Source organism: Lutra lutra, chromosome 13 (genome assembly GCF_902655055.1).
Source record: "Lutra lutra chromosome 13, mLutLut1.2, whole genome shotgun sequence".
Classification (NCBI taxonomy): domain Eukaryota; kingdom Metazoa; phylum Chordata; class Mammalia; order Carnivora; family Mustelidae; genus Lutra; species Lutra lutra.
Window position 1 is genome coordinate 72,564,643 of NC_062290.1, and position 21,186 is coordinate 72,585,828.

At 44.8% G+C, this 21,186-nt stretch overlaps 1 protein-coding gene across 2 annotated transcripts in view; it reads left to right on the top strand.

The window, feature by feature from the left end:
* Positions 1–21,186, top strand: part of PALM2AKAP2 (PALM2 and AKAP2 fusion) — a 503,483-nt gene that overhangs the window by 227,273 nt on the left and 255,024 nt on the right. For both annotated transcript variants that reach the window (XM_047700792.1, XM_047700794.1), the window contains 2 exons: positions 8,842–8,922; positions 18,144–18,274. In XM_047700792.1, the coding sequence (XP_047556748.1) occupies positions 8,842–8,922; positions 18,144–18,274 (212 nt within the window). The remainder of the gene's footprint in view (positions 1–8,841; positions 8,923–18,143; positions 18,275–21,186) is intronic.

Sequence of the window (21,186 nt, forward strand, 5' to 3'; positions counted from 1 at the left end):
CTGGAGGAAGCTTACAGTGAAGCTGTTCCAACCTGCTCCGTTCCCACATGCAGAATCGAATGCCCGGAAACAACAGACTCATTCCAGTCACCCAGGGTTTAGGGGTCGAACCTGGACCCAAAGCCGGGTCTCCTGACTCCTAGTTCAGTGCTCATGGGGCTTCATGGTGGGAGTAACACAGTACTTTGAGGGTGATGATATGGAGATTACATGCTGTGGGTGAATTTAGTTATGTTATTTCTGGCATTTGGGACTTTCTGAGTTCTCTACCATCCCATCTGTGTAGAAAGCCCGCGATTTTTTTTCTTCACGGTGGACTTATCTATATGATACCATAAAACAGATCTTACTTTCTCATGAGAGCTGTGTCAGACCACTCTCCTTTCTGGTTTCCAGAAAAGGACACTAAAGGGGAGCACGCCTAGCAAAGATGTCGATGTTATAACCATTAAAGCAAAAATATAGCTATATGGTTAGATAATTATTTAAAGGGTAACACTGAGGGCAGATCTTAAAAATAGACTTAAGATATAACCCATATGGACTATAATGTATCTACAAAAGCCTTCAAACTAAAACTTTCCTGTGTTGTGCATGGGACCTGTCACTAATAGGCTAGCTATATTAGCAGTTCCGTTTTGCGTCTAAACTCTGAATAACGTTTGTTAAAATTTTAAGTGTTTAAGTATCCTTTCAGAGAAACCCTTAGGGAAGTTTGAACTAATCAGTGGCTTCTTTCCCATTTAAAATTCCTTCTCTTGACTTTATAATTTCTGTTAAAAGCAAAACAAAGCAGGTGGTTCCTTCTGTTACCAATAGTTGGCAACTTCAAGGCCAAGGAATTGGTTGAATAAAAGGTAATTACCTAAATGGGAATGCTCGTCCAGACTAAGCAATGGGAATGAAGAGTTGTAGAATTCTCTACTTCACATGGTGGTGCTGTAGGTTGAATGGGTGCACAGCTGGGCAGAGCGGTGTGCTTATAGGAAGAGTAGTTGATTTGTCCTTTTGACCAAGCCTTTTGAGCTGACTCCAGATTCTGCGCCTTAGTTTCGTGGGATCAGAAAATCACGTAATGACTTGGTTTTCAATACACTTGTCAACCTAAGTCCAGGCACCATGTTATTCATTTGATGGTGGATGGACATTGCAGGGGGCTTAACAAGTATGATCTCTCTCCATTTAACTAACTTCTTGAGGAAGCTTGGATATAATCAGAATCATGATTGGTGACCTTCAAGTCAGAGCCAGGAGAGAGAGTTTGGATATCAGGGGGCATTGAGATCAGATAACTGATCTCTGGTAGGGGTACATTCCTCTGAGCAAACTCAACCTTCAAATTACCCGTGACAGGCAGTTGGGCGGAGCTGGACGGTCCCCTCCTCAATTGTTCTGTACCTCACCACTCAAGTTCTCAGTTTTCAGACTGACCATCCTGCTTCTCTTTCCTCAGATATATAAATAACACTGGTTCTATAGCAGCATTAAACAGGTAATTATAATTCAACCACGACTGAGATAACATTCTGATTCCTTAATAGAAAAAGCTCACAGGGCCCCCATTTGCAAGTCGATTTCACAATTACCTTACTACTTAGCATAACCTCTATAAAAGCTGGCATCCTGGCGATTCCATTTCAGCTACAAGGCACATTCAAAGAAGCACGGTCTGAGGAAAAGTTCAGTGATCTTATCCGAATCTTTGGGAGTACATCAAAGAGGATTCATTTGATAAGCCACAATAAAAATATCGCAAGATTCTCTCATCCTGATCTTCTGGTCTTAATATCTCAGCTTCTTTTTAAATGGGTGAACTTTAAGCTGTCCCCAAGCCATCTCAGTTTTTTGTTTGTTTGTTTGTTTTTTTACTTCATTCCTTCCTTCCTTTTCTCTGATTTCCCCCATCAGCTATATGCCTTGTTCCCTTTCCAAGTGCAAACTATTTAAACCAGTCTGGGTCTGCTGTTCAGTACTCTGCCCCTTTCTCTGACGCTGCACCGCAAAGCCTATGAACCAGCTGGCCCAGAGACACTGACAGGCCTGTGTGAGCTCAGCAAAGGGACACACAATTCCCTCTGGCTCACAGTGGGAGGCCACCAAAGCCACTTTCTCTTTATCTAGCACTAGCTGGAGGAAAGACTGCAACATGTAAATTTTAATGTTTATTTTCTTTTTTTCCCCCTCTCATCTAAATTCTGGCATCTCTTGAAGGCAGTCATGCTCTGAATAAGTAGGTCTTCTGGTTCCTTCCCACAGATGCATGCTGGGGCTCTAAGTATCTGCTCAAGTTCATGGAGGCCTCAGAAGAGGAAAGGGAACTCCGTGTCTCTGCTCCTTACTGCCCTCCCTGCTCAGCCTCTTCTCCTCTCTTGCTGTTTCTCCCAGACTCATCTGGAACACCTCCCCAGCCACTGCCCTGTGTGGGTAGCAGCCCGGGCAGAGGTGAGAAGAAGGAGTCTGCCTCTAGCTGCACAAGGGTGAACATAGGCTTCCTAGTGACTCCCCGTTGTACTTACTCACCACCTTTGCCCAGAGTGTGCTCCATTCCACGGCTGCTCCTTCCTATGCTAAGAGCCTGCAGTTTCATAATGTTGCAAAACTTCCAGAAAATACTTGCCAGGAAAATATCTAATTTACAGAAAGACAATGAAAGTGACTTGCTAGGCCTCCCAGATAGTAGAGGGATCTGGAAACCTTCTTAATGAATCAAGATCACTTCATTCCAGATGTCTCTTGAGTCACATTCCTCCTGAATGGTTCGCTACTGTCAGCTCATTATGCTTTCCCTGGAATTTCCCCTTACCCCAGCTTTTCTCCCCAGAACGAGCTTTCCATGATTCCTTCCCAGAGTTAGCTTTTTCAGCTCTGTTCTTCTATGCACGGCAACAATGGCCTATTCTGCAGGGACTAATGTCTCCAACAGAAAGATGCTTCTGGTTCTCTTGACTGATTGCTAATGTGTTTTCAGTGATATATTTTACTGCCATTGAGATCATGAGAGCAAATTCATAATGCATTTGAGTGAGAGATTTGTGCAAAGAGAACATGATGAGAGGGGAGCAAGTATCCCAGTCAGGTATACTTGTCTATTCATGTCTTCAACATGCCATGCTCTAGGCTTTGGAGATGCATCAGCCAAGATTTTTTTTTTTTAATGATTTATTTATTTATTTGAGCGAGAGAGATGGGGGGGAGGGGCAGAGGGAGAGAATCTCCAGCAGACTCCCCGCTGAGTGTGGAGCCCGACGCAAGGCTTAGTCTCATGACCCATGAGATGATGACCTGAGCCGAAATAACGAGTCGAATGCTCAACCACCTGAGCCACCCAGGTGCCCCTGCATCAGCCGAGACCTTTGTCCTCAAAGGGCACGTAGTTTGCGTAAAGGGAGAAGATATGTTAATGGTTAAATGTGTAAGTGTTGAAGTGCTCAAGGTGCTCATGCAGAAAGACCCGCAGCCTGTAAAGAGAGAAAAGAGAAAGCGGGAGTGATGAATTCTATTTGGAGGGAGCAGAAAAGGCATCTGTACTTGTCACTACCCTTTGAGTCGCAAGTGACAGAAGCACCACTCACACTCGCTTAAGCAAAAGGGAGGTGTGTTAGTGTACATCATTTAGGAAGGCCAGGGGTGGTTCTGGCTTCATGTGCAACTAGACTTGGGACCCATTAGTGTCATCAGGATCCTTCTTTCTCTGTCTTTCAGCTCTGCTTCTCTCTGCGTGTTTGACCTTCTCCAACATGGATGCATTTCTTCCATGTAGCTTGGAAAAATTGCCACTCGGATGTGCATTGTTACAGCTTAAAACCTTAGTGGAAAGGGAGCTTTTCTCTCCCGGTATTCATGTGTCTATTTCTTATTGGTCCTGCTTGGGTCATTAATCCAGCCCTTGGCCCAAGTGGTATTGCACTGAGTAAGGTAGAATGATTAGCTCAGCCTGTGCCACACGCAAATCCTTGTGGCAGGGACGAGCCTGGCTACATCTGATTAACTTAAGACTGTCATACCCACCAGCTCCATTTACGGTGAGGGTATGTGAATTCTCTGAAGGAAAGAAGACTGGGCAGATGGTTACTCTAGTTTCGTTGATATTTAAACTCTATTGTCAAAGAGGAATACTTTTCTTTAAAAAAAGATGTCATATATGTGTGTATGTATTTGGAAAGCTCGGGCAGAGGGAAGGGCAGAGGGAGAGGGAGAGAGAGAATCTCAAGCAGACTCCATGTTGAGTACAGACCCAGTGCAGGGCTCGATCCCATGACCCTGGGATCATGGCCCAAGCTGAAATCAAGATTCGGATGCTTGACCACCCAGGTGCCCCAGTACTTTTTTTGCCTGATGAAGAAGTGAGGGAAAACTTAGTATTTGCCATTGCAGGCAATGGGAGGGATTCTGGGATTTGAGGCAAGGGATGGAGATACACTTCCATTTGAGAGTGTCACTCTGGCAGCCACGCAAAGGGACTTGTTCAGAGCCAAGACTCAGAAGAATGGAGACTAGTGAGGACACCCTTGCCGTAATGCAGATGGAAATTGGATGTAACAGGTAAGTGCCACAGAGAGCTGAAGATACTGATGTAGAACATTCTACACGTGCAGGTGGGGAGATAAAGGAGGGAACATTAAGGTAGTAATAATGTTGTATTCAGGAAGCAGAAGATGTGGAAAATGACAAGCAGAACCAACAGGAACCGGTCTTTTGAAAAAGTGACCTGTCTAGGACAACTGCAGTTTCTGACTTGAGTAATGTCATTTGCTGACATGAAGACTGGGAAGAACAGATGTGAGGCTGGGGGAGGAGGGATGGCCAAGATGGTGGTGAGGCAAGTGCTAAGTTTGAGGGAATGGGTATGAACCATCGGCCATTGGATATGGGAATCTGGAGCTCAGAAGAGAGATCTAGGCTGAAAACACAGATGGGGAAGTTATTAACATACAGTTTTCTGGTCAATGAGACTAAAGGGAATCATGTCGTCTAATTGTCTGGAGTGGGAAGAGAGTGAGTGGTTTTGCCTTCATCCGGGGAAGGAGAAATCTAGGAAGCAGCAGGTTAGCCAGTGAGAAGCACAGCTCAGATCCCAGCAGCCCAAGCAGGTGATACCCGGAACCCAGCAGTGCCCTCTTGGAACTTGCTGGACGTTGGGCTCGAAACCGATTGTATACCGTGGCTAGCTGCGCGTCTTAACTCTTCTGTTGGGTTAGTAGTGACTTGAGGACCTAGCCACATCACTGTGGAGGGGGACTCAACTCATCAAAGATTCCTCCAACAGCCACTGATGTGCAAAGGGTCCCTGGGATGGGGCCAAGCCTGAGTCTGCAGCAGATGGAACACAGATGGGAACATGTTCATGCCGGTGCCTGGTTGTATATGTTAACAACTGTTTGGTTTTGAGTTTTAACCTAATAAGGAGTTTCCTCAGGGAAAATGTGAATACGGCACCAGTGGGAAAATACTGCTTTCCCACTGTTGCCTGTTCCCACTCCAGCATGCTTTGGTCTGTGTGGCTAAAAGCCAGGATGCTGCCTTGCCTACCCACCCTAGATCCTATGAGTCCCCAGTCCCACCAGTTCTGGTTCTTGTATCTGTCCTTTCCTTTCCATTCTGATTGGAACAGCTTGTTAGTTTACCCGTCCCCACCACACCTGTGGCATCCTCCTAAGACATTTAATGATCTTTTCATCTGGAGGCCAGCAAACTCTGACTGCAGGCTAAATCTGACCTGCCCCCTCTGTTTGTAAATAAAAGTTTATTGGAACACAGCCACCCCTGGGGGGCCCAGGTGGCTCAGTCAATTAGGTGTCTGCCTTCGGGTCAGGTTATGGTCCCGGGATCCTGGGATCAAGCCTCGTGTTGGGCTCCCTGCTTAGTGGGGAGTCTGCTTCTCCCTCACCCCCTGCTTATGCTCTCTCTCTCTCTCTCAAGTAAATAAAATCTTAAAATAAAAAGAAGAACAGAACCATACTCATTCATTCATATGTTGTCCAAGGCCATTTTTGCACTATAACCCTAGTTTTGAGATTGTATATTCTACAAAACCTAAAATGTTTACTGTTTGAAACTTTATAGAAAAAGCTCCCATCCCCTATTAATCTATCCTATACACCAGTGTCAGATTAATGTTCCCCAAATGCCATTTTACTGTATCACTCTGTTGCTTAGAACCCTGCAATATGCCATTGCCTGAAAGATGAAATCCGAACCTCTTGACCTGGCATTCAAGACCCTCAATGGTCTAGTCCCAGCTAATCTTTTGAATCATTGATCTCTATTCCAAAGAGCAGATTTCCGTCCTCACTATCCCTGGAACATGCCAGGACATTTCTACCCTTGTTCACACAACTCCCTTTCCCTGGAATGTGCTGCCCATTAATTTATATCTACCTGATTCCTACCCATTCTTAATGAACTATCTTGAAACCTGCATTGTTCGTAATCATGTCTGTTCACAGTGACCACCCATCAGTCTACTGCTTGGGCATACAAGGGTTCACTGCTTATACCATTGGTAATATTTTTTCTATTCAAGGTTTAGTTCCCTCATATCATGGTGGGCAACTCCGGAGTGAGGATTTTCTATACGAACAAAGACCCAGAGGTGGGAAAGCCTAGGTTTGCAAATGACCAGACATGTAATTAGAATACTGGCTTAGCACATTCAGGTTCTATAACAAAATACCATAGACTGTGTGCATTATAGACAGCAGGAATTTGTTTCCCACAGTTCTGGAGGCTGGGAAGCCCAAGATCAAGGCACTGGCAAATTCCGTGTCTAGCGGGGACTTGCTTCCTGGTTCAGAGATAACTGTCTTTTCACTGTGTCTTCACACGGCAGAAGGTGCAGAAGCGTTCTCTGGGGTTTCTCATATAAGGGTACTAGTCCCATTCAGGAGGGCTCTGCTCTCATCACCTCACCACTTCCCAAAGGTCCCCACCTCCTAATCACTGTCGCTTTGGGGATTACGTTCTAATATGCGGATGTCGGGGGAGGACGTAAGTGTTCAGTCTGTAAAAGACACATAACACACAGTTTCACGTGCTTAAGTATGGTGTCTCTGCATCTTGTGTCCATGACATCCTAGATCATGGATGTGGATCTAAATTTGGCCAACTACATACATACTTTAACAGCCAGTGGGAGCAAATGAAGTCGTTCTAATGTTGAGGAGCTAGTTGCTAGGATATAGAGAAGGTAGCCAGTTCTGGAGGCCCTTCCTTTATCACCTGGCACTTCCGAGACCCTGGAGAAGGGGGCTCTTCCAATGAGGCCTCACTTTGCCATCCACTGTCATATATCATATGTTCTGACACATACTCTGGGCTTAAGCAGCATCCGTAATGCGCCACGGATCAGAGTTCTTTGGTAAATGGTGAAGTTCTCGGGCCTCACTTTGGTGGGGAGGTTATACTCCTGATGTGGATATCACGTCTCCCAGTGGCTGGAGATGAATAAACTAATATTTCTTACAAGTCTCTGCAGTGCCCAGAGGAACTTGGTTGTAACGCAAATCATTGCTGTGTTGACTTGATCATCAGTGGCGCGAGCCCATCCCCAGAAACAGCCACTCCGTAAAATACAGCCTTCTGTTGACACAGAGCACGGCAGCCGGCCTTCTGCGTTATTGTCTTCCCCGGGGTTTGGCGGTCGTATTGTAGAATGCCACTCTGTCTGTCTAGCAAGTTTCTCCCTGCATATGGGAGGGAAGGAAAGGAATCCAGGGCAGTGAATGTCTCAGCAGACTGCCCCACTGTGCACTTTGGAAACAAAACGTGGAACAAGCAAGCTCTTATTAAAGGCTGCCCTTTCTATTCTTAAATCAGTCATGTTTATGTGATGTCTGTTGTCTGCATTTGAGAAATGTGAAGGAGAAAAGCATTAAGTGTGTATTCCAGTCGAAAGGTTTTGCTCTAAATACAGGGGAATTACATCCCTTTAGAGCCGGCCTCTAGGCATTACCTAGAAGTAAATGCGATGACAATAAGCATAAGAACAAGTAACATTTGTTGAGCATTTACTATGTGCCAGACCATTGTTCCAAGCCCTTTATATCACCGTCTCATTGGATCCACGCCCCACCCGTATGGTTTAGGTACAAATTATGATCTCCTCTTTATGTGAGAGAAGGCTTGGACCCAGGGTTGTAAAAGAACTTGCCAGAGGTCACACAGGTAGCAAAAGGCAGAGCTGGGAGTTGGATCCAGGCAGACCAACTTCAGATTTCATATTTAACATAACCTCAGGGAGCCCCAGCCATCAGCAGTGCCCCACCTGCCCTTCCCACCCAGAGACTAGTTTCAGCAAAGACCACCCATCTAATTTGCATTGTTGGTGATATCCAACGGGAATGATGTGTCCTACGAAACTGGAAATGATGTCGGATTACTTGTGTGTGTGATTTCAATAAAAGAAAGCTAACCTTAGAATCTCCCCTGTTTCATTCTGTCATCTTTGCAGCCGATAACCACCTCTAGCTTTTCGTTGGAGACGTTTTTATTCTTTGTCTCCAAATTAACACTGCATAGAACATGATTCTGTGAGTGTGTGTGTGTGTGTGTGTGTGTGTGGAAACCGCCTTTTCTTCTGGATTCAATTGCTGCAGCCCGGCTGACTGAGGGGACTCTCCCACTCGCCGAGCCCACGGCAGGCATGTTAGGAGAAAGCTCCTGGAGGCGGAGGGGCAGGTGACATGCGTGTGTGCCCAGCATGTCTGCAAGTATCTCTCCAGATGTGAGCTGCTGCTGCTGCTGCTGCTGCTGCTGCGGTGGCAACGGCCACTGCTTCCGGCCTTAAAATTCGTGGAGCCAACACCCACCTACTCTTACAGGCTCTCTCTCTCTATTTTCAAGGAAAAAAGAAAGACGCAGACTGAAATAGAAGGCAAGCGCCAGCAGCTTGACGAACAGATACTTCTGCTGCAGCATTCCAAGGTAAGTGGCCGATCCCACGAACCTTTTCCATTATTAGACATGCAGATCACACTCCGGAGAGCCGGGCAGAGCCTGCCCTGGCGCGAAGGCATTGCCGCTGACTGCACGAGCCCTTTCTCCTCCAGTCAGGAAACCATCCTTGGGCTTTTCTTGTGAATTTCTCCAGCGCAGGGCATTGTTAGAGCATTCCAGTTTCTGCGAGCAGGAGGAGATTACAATGTGCATGTGGACGGGTTTGGGGGCTGGTGTGTGCATGTGAAATGTGCTGGTTATATATAGAAATGGGACGAGAATCTCCACATAGTGGGAGAGGCAGCGTTCTGGGGCTGCCTCTCCAGTGTATCAGGTGCCCTGCGTGTGTGTGTTCACAGGTTCCAAAGGATCCGTTGAACAGGCTGTTCTTTTATAGATGAAACACCGGAATGTTTTCTTTCTTGATATGGAGAAAAGGGAGATAAAAAGCACCGATGATCTGATAAAAGAGCAACCCTGTGTATTTCCGGGGATGCATTCGTTTTATTTCTACTTTCACAATTTTGGAAGTGTTCTCTCCGAATGAGCAGTTGGTCAAAAGATGGCATTGAAATGATTTCGGTCAGTTGGGTCTCCATTGCACAGAGAGAGAGAGAGGTACAGAGAGAGAGAGATGTTTCATTATTTATGTTTCTTTAAAACATAAGGCACTTAAGCATCGTAATTGATTACAGCCTACGAGAAAGCTCTGTCACTGTCACAGGGACTCCACGGGCTGTAGCATGTTGCTTTCTACAGGCTTGCAGAGTACGGTGAACGCATTCCAGCAGCCAGCTGGGAGCTGCTGCATGCCGTCTGTGGCTCTGCCCCACTCAAGTTGCTGTGACATTCATGTACAGATTCGCATTGCTCAGAGGGCTGGTCGGGAAGGTGGGGCTGGCTTTCCGGGTGATGCTGGGTGTAGATTGTTTAGATTCTTTCCAACAAGATGAGCCTTTATGATTGTATTTTCCTTTCTTCTCTAGAAGATAGCATTGTGCTAAATGAATCCTTCAGACGAGAATGATCAGCAAGCTGATTTCAAATAGCAGCATGACCTAAATCTGCTTGGCATATTTATCAGTACACTATCAACTTTAACCGGAGAAATGTGTTTAAAAGGAAGTACAGCAGCATGATACTGAGAATATTGCCCATTTATTTTTGCTCTTATAAATCCATTTATAGAACTTTCATTGTAGGAGCTTACAATACATCCCCTACGCTGTTACTCTCTCCTTACATCATTCCTCAGGAAGCACTGAGGGCTAGAGTTAGTATTTCCTTCTTGCATAGAGGGGGACTTAACACTTAGTGGAACCAAGTGAATTTTTCAAGGTCGCTCTGGACAGAGCTGGGACTGTGGCTCAGAGAAAAGTCAATTCACTCCTTACAGGAGACCAAAATGAAGTCTTGGTTTAAGGTGGATTTTTTTTAATGAAGGGGACTGGAAAAATGAGAGGCTGTTTTGACTAGGCAGGCCCTCTCCCCTTTAAGCTCAACATGGTTCTTTGCTTTTGCATTCCTTAAGCCAAAAGTCAGGTGATAAACATATGTCAGAAGATTAAGTTTCCTTTTCCCACTTTTTATCATTCCGGATGCCAGATAAGATACCGAGGACTCATTCATGACTGATGCCCAGCTCAGTATCCATCCATGTGTCTGGCCATCCAGTCAACAGAAATAACAGTAAAAGGACTTAGTATTGCATGTAGAAGCAGTGAGACTCCCTCAGAGACTTGGAAACAAGGGAATCAGCTCTTTATGGTTATCCTGGTAAAATTCTCAGATTGCTGGTGTAATTGGCTAGCTGAGGGAATACCCGGCCCTTTCACCAAGGTCATCTTTCTGTAACCTCGAGAGAAAGAACTAGAAGTGATGACAGTTTAATAAATGGAGACCAAGGGGTTGTGATTTTCTCTCTGGGGAAAGCCCATGTAGACAGAACGAGGGTAGATCACTAGTCTTGAACAATGAAAACAAAAACAGAAATGACTGCAGGTACCAAGTTCCTGTGCTCTGGTGAGGTGGGGTCTGAGGTAGGCGAGGCATGTCATCAGACCTCACTTTGGCTCAGGTGAAACTTCTCTCATGACTCTGCCTCTCTTTGTTCTGAGGCCATCATTCCCAAAATAACTGAGTTATTTTGGTGGTGCCTGACTGAGAGATATGATCACTTCAGGCACCAGAAAAGAATATGTTCTACTTTCAATCAGTTAGCGGTTGACGGGACTTGAATAGCCTGAGTCATCTTCTCTGTGATCATTCAGTTGTGAGCTCGGCAGCCTCACCTCTGGATGGTAGTAAATTCATTGAGGTTATAGTTCCTCTGTGAGCCTCTTGGTAGGGACTCCGCCAGCTTTGTCCTGGCTGTGTGGCAGCCCTGTCATCCCCTTGGCCATCCTCGGTGATAGTCATCTTTTTGAGTACCTAGTATGTACCTGGTACTTTAAATACATCCCCTCAGTAATGGCCACAAAAGAGATATTACTTTCCCTGTCTCACAGGCAAGGAAACAAACTCAAGAGGTCAGGTCATTTGCCCAGGAACATAGCGACTCTACGTGAGGAAGCCCTGGTTGAACTCTACAGCTTCTCTGCCCTCAAAACCAAGTCTTCTCCAGGTCACTGTTTTCTTCAAATGTAATGTTCCATTTTGAATAATTTGTCTAGAGAGCTGCCAGTTACCATCATCATTGTCTGTAACTCTAAGTTACACTTTCATGGACTCCAGAAAATTTAGACCATGCAGAGACATTATTGATTACTGGCAGTTCCTTGAAGTAGAAAATATTAAGAGATATGTCACCAATTAATATTTCTTCCACTAATTTATAAAATCTGAGATGCTCCCTAAAAACATATACATATACTTAGTGTAAAGTTAAATGGAAAAGCATTAGAATTAGATTTCATGTTTATTAAGAAAGAGTTCTCATTGTCCAGTAGTCTATGGACATTTTATTCTCATGCAATGAGGGATGAATTATTTAGATAGATTTACTGGTCTCTTGTCAAACCAAAAAAAAAAAAAAGAACGCAAGGCTATAGTTTTTATAATAATCACATAGTCATGTGATTAATATTTTTGGTAATTGTAATGTGTAGGATTATGCAGTGAGCAATGCCACAAAAATGGAATATTTTTACTTTATATACGGACAATAAACAAATTCTGCAATGCAATGAAAGACCCCAAGTATTAAAAGAGCTGCTACACTCCAGTGGTTAGGAAACCTCCAAGCACTTTGAAGTCCTTGCCAAATTAAACTCCGATTTCTTTTTACAAGATCCTTATCTATTCTGAGTCTCTAATATTTGCGATGTAAGAATTTCTAAGAAGTGCTCACCTATGGGACCAGTAAGCGATTTCAATAGCTAAATTACTTTTTGCTGATTGTAAGAGAAAGGGATGCATGATCATTCCAAAAGTAAAAATGTAAAGTGTAGGAAAATATAAAGGAAAAGAGATATCAGCTCTATACTGGTCACCCAGATGTCACTCCCACAGAGGTATATTCTGTGCTTTTTCTCTAGTATGTTTTTATAGATTAAGCTCTATGACCCTTATTCATAAGCCTCATGAGCTGGTGATTAAAATGAAATGGTTTTAACATTCAGGTCCAAAATATATTCACCTTTACCTCTTTTTTTTTTATTTTGATAGATGGGCTGTTTTAAATTCTCATAAAAGGGGCACATGGGTGGCTCAGTCAATTAAGTTTCTGCCTTAAACTCAGGTCCTGATCCCAGCATCCTGGGATCAAGTCCTGGGATCCAACCCCATGTCAGGGTCCCTGCTCAATGGGAAGTCTACTTTTCCCTCTCCTTGTACCTCCCCACTGGAACTTATGCTCTCTCTCCCAAATAATTAAAGAAATAATTAAAATCTAAAGTACATACGTTTTCATACAAAACTTTGATAGTTGTGATATCACATCTAACATTCTTTTTGCGTTATGATTTCTGACTTTGATGTGGTTCTTGCAAAGAACATCTCAGACATTCACCTAGGATGTTTCTTATCCTTCAATCATTTTAACCCATCTAGAATTTATTTTTCTATATGAAATAAGATAGGAATGACTTTACTTTTTACTGATGGTGAACCAGTTACCCCAACGTGATTTATTGATTAATTCATTCTTTTCCTCACTGACTTAAATGTCTTCTTTATCATATCCATATTTCTCCCTTATACTGAAGTCCACCATTGGTGCATTCTTCCTCTTCCATGAATCTGCCACTCCTGGGCCAATACCACCCTCATCTAATCCCTCTAGCTTTTTAATATATAACATATAATCATAGTATGTCATAAGGTAAGAGCCATCATTATTCTTCTATTGAAAAATGGTCTTGGCTTTGTATTCCAGGGAAACAATTATTTATTCTTATTGTTTTTATTATGTAACTTGTGATAATGTTGAGTTTAAAAAATAAATCAACTATGAGATTATACCAGACAGACTAAATTTAATATTCCCTTTGTGCTCTGGGTTGAATTGCCAGAGATTTGTCTATTTTATTGGTCAATCCAAGGTTCCAGCAAGAGTAGGCAGGTAGCGTGTATTGCCACACGAATCCCTTTGGAACTGTCACATTTATAAAGGTTTGTATGACAGAGGCAGCACTGTCAGAATCAAATTGTTAATATCATATCTTCAATACATAAGACGCCTTTGAATTATTTATTCATGATCAGGGAACCCTGACTAGAGTTTTTTTTTTTTTTCCTAAACCAAGCTGTGACAATTGTCATTATATTTTAAAAACCACAGCCTTTTCTTTCAAGAGGATTGAATGAAAAAAAAAAATCAAAGACTGAATTGTGACCCTACGAGATATTTATTGTCAACCTTCCAAGGTCATTTGCTACATAGCCTGAAGGTACCAGTGGGCCTTGCTGCAAACATGTTTTAGTGTGTCCCTCTATTGTGAACCTTTAGCACTAATTTTAGACTTTTCTTGGTCATTAGTATGTTTGAAAGGCCAATTTCAAATGTTAGAGTATTAATTGACAGGCAGGGTACACAGTGTAAAGGAACTTCACGTCCCACTTTTTCCCATCACGTCTCCACTGGCCCTTTAAACAGAGCTTGAGTAGAAATTAGAACTTGGTTTCTGCTTCTTCTTTTTCTTCTTCTTCTTTTTTTTTTAGATTATTTATTTATTTATTTGACAGAGAGAGACAGAGACAGAGAGACAGACAGAGGGGCAGGTAGAGAGGGAGGCAGGCTCCCTGCTGAGCAGAGAGCCCAATGAAGGGCTCGATCCCAGGACCCTGAGATCATGACCTGAGCTGAAGGCAGAGGCTCAACCCACTGAGCCACCCAGGCACCCAGGACTTGGTTTCTTCTATCAGAAGTCTTGGTTTGGGTTCTGTGTGGACTGAAATCATGTAACGAAAACTCAATACCAAACCAAGATCTCACTGGGAGTCAATGGGGAGGAGTGATAATTATCATTGTCATCATCATCATCATCATCATCACTCGATACTGTGGCTTCAGATATCATTTATGTATCAATGACTCCCAAATGGATGTCTCCGGTTCCAGTGACCCCTGAACTCCATGCTCCTGTATTCAGCTGTTTTCCTGACATATCCACTTGAACGTGTCACTTCCATTTATAAGCCTCTCAAGCTTATCCTGACCTAAATGGAAATTTCCGTTTTCTGCTGTTCTAGCCTTTGTTCTTCCTCTAGTCTTTCCAGTCTAGTGAGGATACCACCATCCACCCTTTTGCTCAAACCAACTGTCTATGTCGTCTTTAATACCACCCTATCCCTTGCCCCCCACATCTAATCTGTCAGCAAGTCATGTTGACTCTCCCTCTGAAGTACACCCCGTGCCTTCCATTTCTTCTGCTGCTCCTCCATTTCCAGCTAGCACACTCTGTCACCTGGTGATGTAATAGAATCCAATCACTTATACTTTGTAATCCTGTCCCTTCCAAACTGTTCTCTTCCTACGGTGCCAAACTCCTTAGCAAGTCTGCAGGACCCCACCAACTCTGGCCCCTGCGCTCCTCTCCATCTCTAACTTGTTCTCCCCTCCCTTCCTCACCCCCCACTCACCGTGGTGCCACCGCTTGGGCATTCTGTCTGGTCCACAAACGCTGTGAACTCTGTCCCACATCTGGGCTGTTACGTTTGCCAGTTTCTCCCCGTGAATGTCCCTTCCTTGGATCTCAGATCTCAGCTCAAGTGTTCAAGTACTCACAGGGACTTTTCCCCCCTAAAGGGTCCTCTCTCTGTCCCTATTTGTCGTATTGTCCTGCCTACCTCCTGCCGTGCATGTTTCACAGTCTAAAATTATCTCACATCGTTGTTTATTGGGACAAAAGCTTAGTGATGCTGAGGACTTGCCCGTCGTCCAGAGTGGTGTCTTCAGGACATGGCGGAGTGTCTGGGGGGAATGGATGGGGACACCACTGCTCCCGAGATGGGGATGCAGAGGGAGAGATGGCTGGGTGGGAGGATGACGAGCTCCTTTTTGGGTCAGGTTTGGCTAGCTGGTGGGAAAGCTTAGGTATTCTCCAGGCACTTGGATAGTCACAGGTTCTTATGTGGGGCTATTCAAATTGTGGACCTTGGGCCAGGAGCATCAATGACAGCATCACGCGGGAGCTTATTAAAATTCATATTCTTAGGCCTTACCTTAAACTTTGAGACGAGAATCAACATCTTGGGGGTGGGGAGGTGGGAATCTGTGCTTCTGCGAGCTCTCCTATAAGCCTTATGCATACTTCCTTTGTCTTGACTCTTCATAGTTGCATCTCCTTGACCAAAGTGAAGTTTGACCATTCTTCACTCCTGTAAGCTAGGATACAGTTTTTTGGTATATGCCGTCTGGACATTAAAAAAAAAAAGAAGAAGAAAATTTTTTATTTTTAGTGTTCACTTCTGCATGCTCTGCTTGTCACTTATTTCTGAAACACTTGGGCAGCCAGTAAGGACCAGCCCAGTAGGGGGAAACGGGTACTTTCGATGTGCCTGTGTGAAAAGCACGTACGAGTGCGTTCTAGTCTAAGGCCATAACACCACTGACCCTTAGAAACAACAGGAAGTGATCTGGCGGAGGTTAAGGGAACCTTTGGTGGTAAACGTATTTGAATTGGTGGTCTGACCACGCAACATCAAGGCCAAGGGGAAAAAAATCAACTTTGCTTTTTAATTTTTGTAATGTCCAAACACTTCTGTGAAACAGACTTCTCTGAGACCAGGCCTGCTGTCTTGTTCTGTTAGAGTCTCTCTTCTTGGCTCCAGCTGTTGGGGATGTTTTGGTGACATCATCACTCACTGCCTTATCCAGAGAAGAGACAGATGTGAGGGCACATGTGCTCTCGGCGCTCGTGGTCACCAGGCTGCTCTTGTCAGAAGTACTGACGGATGGCTAGGACTCAGTCAGCCGGAAATGAGTGATTAGACCCCTTCCTTGGTGGCGGGGGGCGGGGGGGCACAGTGCAAAGGAGAGCAGACAGAACATTTCCAGGAGCGGCCACTGGGTCACGTCTCTAGAAGCTCTGGCTCTAGAGCATCCCTCCTGGGGCAGAGAAAGCTGGGTCTTTCCAAGGCTGCCTTTCCAGAATGTCCAGTCAAAATGGACTCAAAAAGTCCATTCAGAAGTGTAAGAATTCGAGCCATTGGAACCTACCCCTCCGCATCCGGCAGCGGCTTCATAGCCCTGTGTAGCTGCTGGATTTTTCAATAGAATGGTGAATCAGAACCGTTAATGAATTCTTACTGTTACTAAATGTTGGTAATTTTTAATAACTCATTTTATAGCTTCATCATAAGTAGCTCTTGTTCCTTAACCTCAAGACAAATGTGAACCTCTGGAATTGTCTACCTTTTGCTTATGAGAGTTGTAGAAAGCAAAGTGTAGTGAGTATGAGTTCTGTGTCTATAATATTGGAGACGTTCCACTCTCTCAGTTCTGTACGTCCTATTTAATTGGCTCGAAGCCATGCATAACCTGACTCTTAGTCATTATAAGGGGTTCCTTTCCTTTACCTTGCTCAGCCTGCCTGAGGAGGTCAAACCGGATTCTGACGGAGGTGATACCAGGAACCAGGGAACCCAGGGCTTACCCTATGCTTACACTATGTTGACTGGCTTCATAGCCATGACAGGACCAGGGAAAATCTGGTCACATGCCCTGCTTTTGGGGTACCCTTACAGCCTTCCAGGACCACCGACCTGACCAGGGGACACTCAGCCATGATGCCTAGGGTCCAGCCTCTACAAACATCGAATAGCCACCATCTGCCATCTAGGCACCATGTAATGAAAACCCAAATCAAAAATCCTCTCCCACACCTTCTTCACCTTGCTCTTTGTTTTAGGGAGTTTCAGCCTGCCTTTCTTTTGAGCTGTTTTCATTTCCCTTGTCAAAGCAGTAATGGCTCCCTCCTCGCCATTGCCTGAAACTCAAAACCTTTTTATTTTGGGGGGGGGCACCTGGGTGGCTCAGTCAGTAAAGCATCTAATTCTTGATCTCAGCTCAGGTCTTGATCTCAGGGTTGAACGCAAGCCCCAAACTGGGCTCCTCACGAGCCTAGTAAAAACAAACCAAAAAAACCCCACCTTTTAATTTCACTCCACAATATATTAGTACACTGGTGCAAATGGAGTACATGATTTTAATACCATTTGGAGACCACTGCTGAGGATGGTTGGGAATCATTAAAAAGCTTCTAAGAAGTATGACATAATCTTTTTTTTTTTAAACACTTTAAGATGGATGCAATATCTGGTGATCTTAAGAAATTATATAATGAAATTGCAGTTGCACAGAAAAATGCCCTTATGTTTTAGAGATTCATACTGAAATACTTATGGGTGAAATGTCACGGTGCTTGTTATTTCCTTTAAAGTGTTTTGGTAAAGAACTTGTGGGAAATACGGCAAACTGTTTATAATTGTCAAGCTAGGTGAGTTACACGGACATTCATTATCCTGTTTCCTGTTTTTCTGTATGTTCTCAAAAGCTTTTTATAGTCAGAAATGCAGAAATCAATCCCGCTGGTGGCTCTCTAGGGGTTGGGCCTGGGGGAGGTGGGGAGCCAAGTCGGAGAGGAGGCGAAGGCAGCAATTCAGGTGACCACTGACGAGGGGCGGAGCTCGAACCGAGGCACCGCGGCCCAGAGAAGGCTGGGGACGAAAGGTATCATCTAGTCTGTTCTCTTCCCTCGTTCCCACAGTCCAAAGTGCTTCGGGAAAAATGGCTGCTGCAGGGTATCCCCGCGGGAACTGCCGAAGAGGAGGAAGCCAGGAGGCGGCAGTCTGAGGAGGATGAGTTCCGAGTCAAACAGCTGGAAGATAACATCCAGAGGTAGGTGGTTCCCCGCGCCGGCGCCCACCCCCGACCCCTCCCGCCCTGGGGTCTTACAGTGCAGTAACCGCCACTGTCCTCTAGGGGGCCCTTCTCAGTGCCAGCCCCTTTGCCCAGAGCTTGGGAATTCTCTTCCTAAAAACAGAGTACATTGGGGAAAAAAAACAACACCGGAGTACATTGGTATCGTTTAAACGTTTCCAGATAAACCCGAGTTACTACTCTGAGTACTAATTACTGTAGGGGCTGTTATCGGTACAGTGATGTTTTCCTGGAACAGTGAGGTGTTGGAAGCAGCTCGCCCCTTCAGTAAATGCCCACCTTTTTTGAGTTCTTCCACCAGCTTTTGTCATTTTCCTCCTGTGAGTCAGGCTGTTAGCTGTTGTTGCTGCTGTAGTGGGTCTCTTTCCTACCTTTGATCAATCTGAAGTGGGAAACGGTAGCCAGGGGTCTGAGAACGAGAGACGTGCCGAATGAGGGTACCACTGTGAGTTACGTGCCTGAGCTCTAAAATTAACGTTGTACTGTCTGCTTGCACGGCTCAGAGGGTGAGTTGGGTTCCTTTATGGTTCCCAGCCAGGTTCTGAACATTTCCGTCTGGGAGATAAGTGCCCTTCCTGTGGCCAGTGGTTGGCCAGGTTCACACAGAAGCAAAAACATAGGTTCATACTTGAAAACTGTAGTCGTACCAGGTCCCAGGACACCTAGCCAGAGATAAGAGAGGGGGGTGGAAAGTGGCGATCAGAGATGCCTTAGAACCGAACCTCTCTCTCCATCGCATCCCACCAAACCCCGCCTCAAATCTCAACCTCAAGAGCTTCATCTCTTTCTCCTGAGGGTGCAGCCTTGTTTAGAAGACAGGGCAAGAGCTATGTCACTACCAGCCTTTAAACCCAAGCATATATGAGGACTGTGAGAGTCCTTGGGGACTCCAGTACTGTTACAGAGGGAAATCAGACCGGCCATAAGCCCTAAAGGCCTGGGTCCCTATTTGCTCGGGCCCTAATGTCCCTTGAAGTGTTCTCAAGAGCAGCTTAGCTAAATTTTGCTTATAGAGGAAATTTGCTAAGAAAAAGTTTGTATGCGATGTACATATGTGCACATACACACATATGTGTATGTGAACGTGTATATATGTGTACATACATGTGTGAGTGTGTGCTCAAAAACATGTATATGAATGTGTATACATATGCACATACATTATGTGAATGTGTATGCATGCACATGTATGTATCAGACACATGTATGGAAATATGTCTGTGTACATGCAAGTGAATATGTATACACATGTGCACGCACATGTGTGCAAATATGTATGCATGTGGATATGTGCGTGTATATAAATGCACACATGCACAACACGTGTGTGGGTGTGCATGCACATGTGTGCATTTACACGTGTGTGTATACATGTGCATATTCTCATATATGTGTGAATGCCCACTTGCTTGTATACACATGCATGTGAATATGGTTACATATGTATACGCACATGCATGTGTGTGAATATAGATACACGTGTGCATGCACATGTATGTGACTATGTATGTCCTGTGTGCACATACATGTGTGTGGGCATTATGCACGTATGTGTCTATGTACACCCACTTTTTTCTTTAGCATACAAAGGGTAAAGGCTAAACTATTACCAGCCATTTTAGATAGAGAGATCTCTACATGTCATTAGAAGAAGAAAACCTTAGTCCTGGGAAGACGACATCAAGCTTGTGAAGACAAGTGCCTCTAGGAAGTAGGAAAGCTCTCCTGTCGGAGCCCAGAAGGTAGGAAGGGGAGGGGCAGGAGCAAGTCACTCAGCGTCCTGAGCCTCGGGAGTTCTTCTCCTCTGAAGTGGCTCAGCTGGCTGTGTCTTAGACAAGATTAGGGAGCCAGGGATTATTGAAAACATAGTAGGTTGGGGAGAAAGAGTCCGCTCAGAGAAGTGGTTTTACAGGAAGTCTCAGAAGTTCAAGTCCATGGTGCTTTCAGCTGCTGGTGACCATGGATATAATACAGCAGCATCGCTTTCTCTCTATTCTCGTTAGAAGTTCCGTCGTCCTCGTTTCTCTCTCTCACTGGCTTTACATACTCATGACAGACAGGTCTGGCGCCGAGCAGAAACTCCCCACCTCTTTGTTGAATGAAGAATTGGGACCTGGCAGGCCACGTTTCAGGGGACCGCCGCCTGGCAGAGGAAGCCTGGAAGATTATTCTCTGGGCTAACTTCATCCTAGGAGCCCCGTGGCCTGAGCACAGTCTGTTGGCTACCGTGGATGCAAAGGGAGGCAGGGTACACACTGATGGGCAGAAAATTTTGTTTAAAATCATTTTTCAAACACTGGGTATCTTCTCTCACCGAGGCTGAACCTGTTCATTCATTTCATCCATTAGGTGTCATAGATGGAAGGCAAAAAGGACTTGGAAGACAGGATAAAATTAGGCCTGTGACCTTTTCTCTCTCTCTCTCTCTCTCTCTCTCTGTGTGTGTGTGTGTGTTTTAATGGCATTAGAAAACGTGGTCTTCCCACCAAACTCTCAGTTTGGCTTTGGCCTACATACACGTAGACCATTATTCTGGTCTCACAGGAGGTAACCCTTACCTGTGAGATGAGTCATTACATGGAGGGAGAATCTTAAATAGAGACTCAGTTTGGGCTAAATTGACCCCCAGAGCTAGGCATAAGAGTTCAGGGCTGGTTTAACGTTCACGCAGGCATCCCCGTATTCGGAAAAATACGGAGCATCCCTTCTTATCTTTTGAGTCAACAGAATAAAGAGCTCGCGGATGTATGCGGGCAATCTCTCGGAGCTCACTGAAGACCCAGATAGCCGAGCCAGAAGGAGAGAAATCACAGCAGCCTAAAGGGCTGGGGATGCGGGTGCTTATTAGGCCTGGATTCAGGGCGCATGTC